Raw genomic sequence first — 9,471 nt, forward strand, 5'->3', positions numbered from 1 at the left:
ACCCTTTTGGAACCCTTTTTTCTAAGAATGTACTGTGTGTGTGGACTCTGGAGTCAGGCCTCAGCACCCCTTTCGCGACACCATGCAAACTCCCCTGCTGCACAACAACAGCTGCTATCAAGCTACAGACATACCCAGCCTCAGGTTTCCTAAACTTGTTTTGTACCTCCCCTTTTCAACCTGATGAATATCTCTCCCCTGGCACACCACCAACTCTCCTGACAGAGTTGAGACAAGCTAAGGCATTTAGCCTCAAGGTATAGGTCCAATGATACTCAGTAATCTGAGAAGAGATCTGAGTGAATGTCTGGGTGGTAACAGCTTACCCAGCTAGCGCATAAGGTTCTGAGAACCATATGTTTCTTAGAGCCTGGTGAGAGTGTGGTTGTCCTATGGCTATTTTGCATTCAACCTTCCCATGATATTTCCTACAGGTTTCCTCATGTGGCCTGCCGAGCGCCGCAGCGGTCTAAGGCACTGCATCGCAGTGCTTGAGGCATCACTACAGACCTGGGTTCGATCCCAGGCTGTGTCACAGGGGATTTTCTTGCCCCATCACGCTCTAGCAACTCCTTGTAGTAGTCCGTGCACCTGCAAGCTGACCTCGGTCGCCAGCTGGACGGTGTTTCCTCCTACAAATTGGTGCACCTGGCTTCCGGGTTAAGCGAGCAGTGTGTCAAGAAGCAGTACGGCTTGGCAGGGTCGTGCTTCGGAGGACGCATGGCTCTTGACCTTTGCCTCTCCCGAGTCCTTAGGGGAGTTGCAGCGATGGGACAAAACTGTAACTACCAATTGGTGAGAAAAAAGGGGTAAAAGTATAAAAATAATAATAAAAAGGTTTCCCCATGGTCATAAAGTCATGTTCCTAAATTGTTCAGAGAATGTTAAGAAACAACATTCTTCTGTGGTAATTTCAGTACTTCAGCATAACATTTTATACAGGTTTTCTTATGGTTCTATTTGAAGTCATTTTCTGAGAACATTAAGAAAACTTTCCATAAAAAAACACAAGAAAACATTAGTAACAATCAAAGAATGTTCTAAGAATGTTATTTTAAAACATATACATTCCTTTCTCAGCGTCAACAAAACTCTCTCTATCCTCTGTCTTGTTCAGTGTGTTCAGGTGCTTGTTTCCTTTGAAATAGGGTCTGTTTGAATAGACTAAAATGAACAGCTTTAAATGAGTAAAAACAAAAAACAAACATGGCATCCTTGTGGCACAGTGGACTAACTCCATGGATAGAGAGCAGAGATAGGTTCAAATCTCACTGCCATACCGCAATAAAAAATAAATGTGTTTGCATGATTAATGCCTAAGCAAATTAATGTATATCTGTGCTTGGAGTTAAAAAAAAGTTTACCTAAGCTAGCAGTGTAATTAAAAGTCTTATTAAACGTTCTCAGAATGTTATTTATAACCTAGAATTTCCATTCTCAGAATGTTAATCAGACCACCCAGGAAAACTTTCAGGGAACCATTGAAACATTTTCTCAGAACCTCCCTGCAACCAAAAAATGTACATTCCCAGAACAGGCACATTTTCCACTTCTGTTCTTGAACGTTTAGAAAACTTTCAGTTTTAACGGTCACGAAACATATGGCTTCGTTCCCAGAACCAATGGGAAACCAAAAACGTACGTTCCCACAACTTCCAAGGAACCAAATGTGCTAGTTAGGTAGGTTCCAGGTTGATGTTTTCTGAAGACAACTGTGTGTCTTGGACTTTAATACCCTCATAAGAACACATCTACTGGTTTTACCACCCAGATATAATCCTCTACCATCTCTTCCCTCGGTGCCCTATTACCCAGGTCCCCTGAGGGCCCTCCAAGACAACCAACCTCCACATCCAGAGAATTGTAGGCTATAACCATTTGACTACCACAGCATCCATGACCATAAAACCACACAACCATTCCTATGCCATATCCAAACCAGATACCCATGCAATTATGTTTGAAGACTTTTGATCCACTATTATATTGACTGAATCTTCTGCATTCATCTCATATGACCCACAGCCTGTTGCAGGCCCGCGAGCCCACCTGCCAAGCGTTTGATTGACAGCTGAATAGATGCTTTGTGCACTGAGCCGATGCTCGGAGGGCATCTTGTTTCTCTCGGTCTGCGCGTGCTACGTGATAGCTGGGGTCCTATTCCGTGTCTGAGCGGCCATGCAGCCTCCTCTGCCAAGCAATAAGCGCTGCCCTGAAGCGCGAAGAGGACGAACGGAAATTAAAGGATGTGATCAGCAATTGAGTTCAATTGGGGTTGAATGGACATCATGTAAACCTGAATGGATTTAAACCAAGGAGTGGTAATTTATTTTGCTCCAACATCCTCCAGTTTCCTTCTGGACTTATTCATCCAAAATGCAGAAGATGGTTCCAGTTGTGTGCTTTGCGACGATGTTGCTCCAGGGTAAGTCAATGGCACTTGTGCTGTACTTTGAACATTTTTTGGAAAGCTTTAGGAGTTTAGTCTATGGAAATCTAAAGATTATATTTCTATATGTCTCATTTTCTATACTATTACCAGTCAATTTTTTTCCGACCTAGATCGACATTTTGGCTTTTATAGTTCACAACATAACGTATTTTTATAAATCTAAGTGCGCTCATTTTACACATTGGATTGTTCGCAGAGGTGGAAAAAGTATTCAGTTGTCAAACTTGAGTAAATGTAAAGATACCTTAATATAAAATGACTCAAGTAAAAGTGAAAGTAACCGAGTAAAATACTACTTGAGTAAAAGTCTAAAAGTATCACATTTTAAATGTACTGTACTTAAGTACAGTGGCGGAAAAAGTACTCAATTGTCATACTTGAGTAAAAGTACAAAGTAAAAGTAAATGCTACACATCAAATTCCTTATATTTGGCAAACCAGACGGTACAATTTCGTTTTTTTATAACTTTTTTTGACAGCCATGCATGGGCACACTCCAACACTCAGACATAATTTACAAAGGAAGCATTTATGTTTAGTGAGTCCACCAGATCAGAGGCAGTAGGGATGAACAGGGACATTCTCCTGATAAATGTGTGAATTTGTCCTTTTTCCTTTACTGCTAAGCTTTCAAATTTTAATTAGAACTTTTGGGTGCCAGGGAAAATATATGGAGCTAAAAGTACATAATTTTCTTTAGGAATGTAGTGAAGTAAAAGTAAAAGTAATCAAAAATATAAATAGTAAAGTAAAGTACAGATACTCCAAAATCTACTTAAGAAGTACTTTAAAGTGTTTTTACTTAAAGTACTTTACACCACTGATTGTTCGGCATGCCCCTTGGGCACTTCGACCCATGCATCACACATTCTCCAGACCATACTCTCTCCAAACAAGGTCATCCTTTAATTGGTGCTCAGGTGGATTAAATGGGGTAGCTGTGGAGGGGGGCTTGAACCAGCATTCCATGGGGCCAATATCATGCCACCTGTGCCGTTAAGTCTTTGACCCCTCAGAGTCTACACCTATAAAGGGAGACTGCAACAAATAACTTCTATATTCTCCTATCGCAGTGGCTCACTCGGCTCAGGGCCGGTACGCTCAACAGCTGCTCACCGACCTGATGGAGAACTACTCAAACGCCCTGCGGCCGGTGGAGGACACAGACAAAGCCCTGAACGTCACCCTGCAGATTACTCTCTCCCAGATCAAAGACATGGTGAGTCTCAGAGATTACTGACTGTGTCTCGACGATGAGCAGAGAACCACTGGCAATCTATGACTGGCTTTTCTCACAATGAGGCTTTGTCAAAATGTAATCCTTGATCAAATAGTTTGCGCGTGTATAATGAGGATAACTCTTCTGAACGATATTGTAGAGAGAGATCATGTACTTTTGATCATAAAGCATTGTGAGAGAAAGTCATCAATTGCCAGTGCTGCTCTGTTCATTGGTAAGACAGTATAGTCTGTATATAGTATAAAGTCAGTCATCTCTGTGATTCACCTGGTCTTTTACCCAAGCATGAAAGGCATATGTACTGTATCTTTAACATGCATCCGGACAGGGCAGATAGGTCCGTCAAGATGCCCTCAATGTATTAGTTACCCAGTTGATTGTATTGGTTCCTCTGTGCATAAGAATCAGAATCACCTTTATTCGCCAAGTACATTTACACATACCCAGAATTTGCCTTAGTGAGAAGGTGCTGCCAGCAATAGACAATAATTAAACAGAATACAGACACAAGTCCAGATGGACATCATACAGAATATACAATATCGGAACAGTGACCATAAACCAAAACTCTGGAGCATAGGCTGATTACAGTGGCAATACACCATTTACAGAGGGGATCTATCTACATAAGTAGAGGGAGGGATGTTGCCATGGTGAATATATACAGTGTTGTGCGGAGGTGCACATAGTGCAAATGCAATTGAGGGCAGATTAGTATTAGAGGTCACTGATGACAAGGTGCAGTAGTCAGCTAGGAGGTCTGAAAGACGTCAGACCTCCTACTGTACAGGCTTACAGTTACTCAGCCGTCTCCTGTTTCAGTCCAGCGGAGGGTCAAACTCTCCCTCTGTGTGTCTGTGTGTCTGACTAAGTAACTGAGTGTATCTTGTCCGGTGCACTCTGAAGAGAGATGAGACATCTGTCCTACTGCCTTCATCCTCGTCTCTGTGATGATGTCCTCCTGCCACTTGGAAACGCAGACAGACTCATTACGCGTGTGTGACCTGTGTGTGTGTGTGTGTGTGTGTGTGTGTGTGTGTGTGTGTGTGTGTGTGTGTGTGTGTGTGTGTGTGTGTGTGTGTGTGTGTGTGTGTATCTGAGTGTGTGTGTAGTGAATGTTCCTTTACTCTCCTTGGTTCCCTGCTTTGGTTAAGCAGTGCATCAGGTTCTGGCAGGGATACTCCCTAAACCCCAGCTGGGTCTGGATTTCACTGTGTCTGACAGCTAGTCTGAGACGTTAGTGGGTTATTGAGTGACAGAGAGAGAGCGAGAGGAAGAGTGAGAGAAATAGAGAGAGAGAAAGAGAGAGAGAGAGAGAGAGAGAGGAAGAGAGAGAGAGAGATACACATGTACAGTAGCATATTGCCCTTACCTGTGTGTGTGTGTGTGTGTGTGTGTGTGTGTGTGTGTGTGTGTGTGTGCGTGTGTGTGTGTGAACCTGCATCTGTATGTTTATTACTGTGCCTATGTATGCAGGACGAGAGGAACCAGGTATTGATAGCGTACCTGTGGATCCGGCAGACGTGGCACGATGCCTACCTGAGGTGGGACAAGGAGGACTACGATGGCCTGGAGGTCATACGGATCCCCAGCAGCCTGGTGTGGAGGCCTGACCTCGTCCTATATAACAAGTACGCCCGTACGTCACACAGATATATACAGCCACAGTACCATGGTATCGGAAGGACTTATACTATCTAGAATCAACCTCATTCACAATAACTGTTGGTCCATGAATCGGTCATGTATTAATGCTAAGTATATATATATATATATTGAGGAAGATGGTCCCATATACAGTAGAAGGATGTTATACTATAGTAATGACATGGTAAGGCGGCAGGTGGCCTAGTGGTTAAGAGCGTTGGGCCAGTAAACCGAAAGGTCGCTGGTTCGAATCACCGAGCTGACTAGGTGAACGATCTGTCGATGTGCACTTGAGCAAGGCACTTAACCCTAATTGCTCCTGCAAATCACTCAGACTAAAATGTCAAAGGTAATACCCATGTTATTACAGGTACTAGTTTCCCTGTTCCTCCTCAGGGCGGATGATGACTTCTCAGGGCCGATAGACACCAACGTGGTGCTGCGCTATAATGGGGAGATAACATGGGATGCTCCGGCCATCACCAAGAGCTCCTGTGTGGTGGACGTGTCCTACTTCCCCTTCGACAGCCAGGAGTGCAACCTCACCTTCGGCTCTTGGACATACAATGGCAACCAGGTATACAGGATGGGCATACATCCACAGACGATATATATAAATATATTTCAAAAATGTATTGAACCTTTATTTAACTAGGCAAGTCAGTTAAGAACAAATTCTTATTTACAATGACGGCCTACACCGGCCAAACCCGGACGGCGCTGGGCCAATTGTGCAACGCTCTGTCCTACTGCTTCAGACTGCCCTACCGCAGACAGGCAGACACACACATTCCTCGGTGTGTGGTGATATCATTCTACCATTATCAATGCATTATCGGTGTGTGTGTGTGTGTGTGTGTGTGTGTGCGCACTACACATGTCCTGCTAAAACACCGCTATTACGCTCCTATTATATTTCGCTCTCTATTCCTATGTCTCTTCCCAGGTTGACATAGCCATGGGCATGGACAGCGGGGACCTGTCTGATTTCGTGGAGAACGTTGAATGGGAATGCCATGGCATGCCGGCCACCAAGAACGTTATTATGTACGGCTGCTGCTCCGACCCCTACCCTGACATCACGTACACCGTCCTGCTCCAGCGCCGCTCCTCCTTCTACATCTTTAACCTTCTCCTGCCCTGCTTCCTCATCTCCTTCCTGGCTCCGCTGGGCTTCTACCTGCCGGCTGACTCCGGGGAGAAGGTGTCCCTGGGGGTCACCGTGTTGCTGGCCCTGACTGTCTTCCAGCTCATGGTGGCCGAGAGTATGCCGCCGTCCGAGAGTGTGCCGCTTATTGGTGAGTGTGTTCGCATTTTCTCACCCCCCCCCGTCTCTTAATCTTTCTCTAACTCTCTCACCCGCACACGCACAGCAAGTCTCATACACACGTGACGTCTCATACACGCATGCATCTCATACACACATACATCTCATACACACATGCTGTACATGTGCGTGAACTCATTTTTGCCTCTCCTGTATGTCACAGGAAAGTACTACATCGCTACCATGACGATGATCACAGCCTCCACGGCTCTCACTATCTTCATCATGAACATCCATTTCTGTGGGGCCGAGGCCAAACCCGTCCCCCAATGGGCCAAAGTCCTCATCATCGACTACATGTCCAAGATCTTCTTTGTCTACGAGGTGGGAGAGAACTGTGCCACTGCCACCTCTTCCTCCTCCTCCTCCTCCTCCTCCTCCTCATCACATTTTGGCCAGGACGATGTCCACCAACCCAACTTCAGCCCCCACCACCAGGCCAATGGGAAACCGGGAGGCAACAGCGGGCGAGAGACCCAGTACCGCCACAAACACCCCAGACCTCAGACTCCTGGACCCCAACGTCACCCCAAGCCCCGGCACCAACACCATATCACCAGAGATGAGAAGAACCATCTCTCCAGCTCCAAATACGAGGGCTTTGAGTCCAACAGGAACCTCCCCCTGGGGGACTGCTGCAAGGAGGCTCCGCCCTGCTGTCCGGAGGATGAAAAGACAGCCGTGGTCGCTGCTGCGGTGGCCTCAGTAACCTTTGGCCCCTGTGTGTTCTGTAGTCACGGCAGCAGCTTACCCGGGGTGGACTCCAAGCTGGTGCGGAACGTGGAGTACATTGCCAACTGCTTCCGGGAGCAGAGGGCCACCTGCGCCAAGGGGGCGGAGTGGAAGAGGGTTGCCAAGGTGATGGACAGGTTCTTCATGTGGATCTTTTTCATTATGGTCTTCCTCATGAGCATTCTAATCATCGGCAAGGCACCATGACAACGCTGGCTACCCACGTGTTGTTATTGGAGACTGTTCTGCGCACGGTTTCCCAAAAGCATCTTAAGGCTAAGTTCTTCGTTAGAACCAAATGATCCTATGGTTCTATGATAAACTTAAGCCTTGTGCTTTTGGGAAACCGTGCCCTGTTATTTTGTTCATCAAGAGAGTATTTTCATATATATTATGTGTGTAATATGTCTTACTGATGGAACTAAAGAAGGTGATGGCTATTTTGATAGATATCTATGTTATTTCCTCATTTCTGTTAACCTTATTGGAGTTGTAACATTTCGACAAATACAATGAACTGCAATTGTGGAGGAAAGACTATATCGCACTCTTGTGATCAATGTCCTGATTATCATAAGCACGATCAGTTTACTGAAGTTTGTCAACTCATTTCACTCTTTCTTTTCATCTCTGCACAGAAAATACATGTTATATTAAAAAAACATGTGTATAAGTAAACTCAAATATCACTACAAGTGTATACCATACTGTGTGTGAGTGAACAGCACACACACCAATCATTGTCTGTTGTTTCTGAACTCCATACACCCTCCCCATACTAATATCGCCACGTCTCCCCGCTAAATAAAACCAGAAGAACTATCACATATTACTCACCAGTCTGAAATCAGACTCCAGGGGTTTCAGCGACTAATGACCCGCTCCGGATCCACACGCCCCGGGAATCATTTTTCACTTCAAAATCATCCAGTCAATAGTTAATGACTGCTTTTGTTTCCAAACAAACAGCCACTGTAAAGATGTAAGGTAATATGGAACATTACTTATGCAACACAATGGGTTTGCCGGAAGTGGTTGGGGTGGTGTGGTTTACTTTGGACTCGTCTGCACACCTCATAGAAGTAGTCAACCTCTCAAAGGACAAGGTATTTGACCAGAGTGCCCCCCCTTATTTGTCCCTATGGATCCTTGTACAGTTTGAGTTTTTATTTGCAGAATTGTCGCTACTACCTTGTATATCCAGCAGAGGGCAGACATCTCTCAACAATTATCCTCTTGAACGGGCGCAAAAAATACGAGAGTGAATTTGAAATCAGATGTCTTTACAACAGCCACCTTTAATGCTTTACATATACATAATAAAAAACGAATGTTGATTGTAAAATAAAGATATGATCATTACATTTCATTTTGAGTGAATATAGAGTGGAGGAAATATAGAGTTGAAGAAACTAGTTCATCATCATAACTGATACTAAACCTGTCTCTTGAACCTATCCTCTGACTTTAATGAGACCCTGAGTTCACTCAGACAAGAAAGACTGAGCAGTCATCATCCTCTTCAGGGAAGTGATTGTCACGCTGAGTCTGAGTGTGAAATCTCCCTCATTTGCATACCGGGGAAGCCTGTCTCTGGTCCTATTAGTGTACGTTGAGCCGCGGGGCCGATGCATGCTATGATCACCCCAGGAGACAGTGAGGAGTGGGAAACATGTAATTTGCACAGACAGGAGAGCGGCTTGGGAGAGACTGCTGGGGAAATTGCCAGGGTATTTTTTAAATTTGACTTAAAGAAGGCTGGGGGAGCCTATCACCACCTGTCTGCGTGCTGTACAGGAGGATGGAGCACCATGATATGGACTGTCTCATGCTTCATGACGTGACTGTTCATTATTGTACGGTTAAGGACCTGAAGTTAAAAAGTGGCATTCTGATTACTAATTAATGACTCATCATCATTTATCGTTGTAATAAACATCAGTGATGCGCTGGTTGACTGAATAAAAATAAAACAATGCATAAAAAAAATCCCTAAATGTGTAATTTTTGTGCAATTCATATCTATCGGCTAAATTGAGGTTTTCTTTCATAATTTTTTACCTGCCGTTAGTG

At 44.6% G+C, this 9,471-nt stretch overlaps 1 protein-coding gene across 1 annotated transcript; it reads left to right on the top strand.

Moving 5' to 3' along the window:
• The first annotated feature begins 2,177 nt into the window (after window positions 1–2,177).
• On the top strand, window positions 2,178–7,935 carry LOC106604782 (neuronal acetylcholine receptor subunit alpha-9-II). Its single transcript, XM_014199806.2, has 6 exons — window positions 2,178–2,425; window positions 3,526–3,671; window positions 5,169–5,323; window positions 5,736–5,916; window positions 6,286–6,637; window positions 6,830–7,935. The coding sequence occupies exons 1-6, from the start codon at window positions 2,377–2,379 to the stop codon at window positions 7,603–7,605; spliced, it is 1,659 nt and encodes a 552-aa protein (XP_014055281.2). The 5' UTR covers window positions 2,178–2,376; the 3' UTR covers window positions 7,606–7,935.
• The last annotated feature ends 1,536 nt before the right edge of the window (window positions 7,936–9,471 follow it).

Source organism: Salmo salar, chromosome ssa05 (genome assembly GCF_905237065.1).
Source record: "Salmo salar chromosome ssa05, Ssal_v3.1, whole genome shotgun sequence".
NCBI lineage: Eukaryota > Metazoa > Chordata > Actinopteri > Salmoniformes > Salmonidae > Salmo > Salmo salar.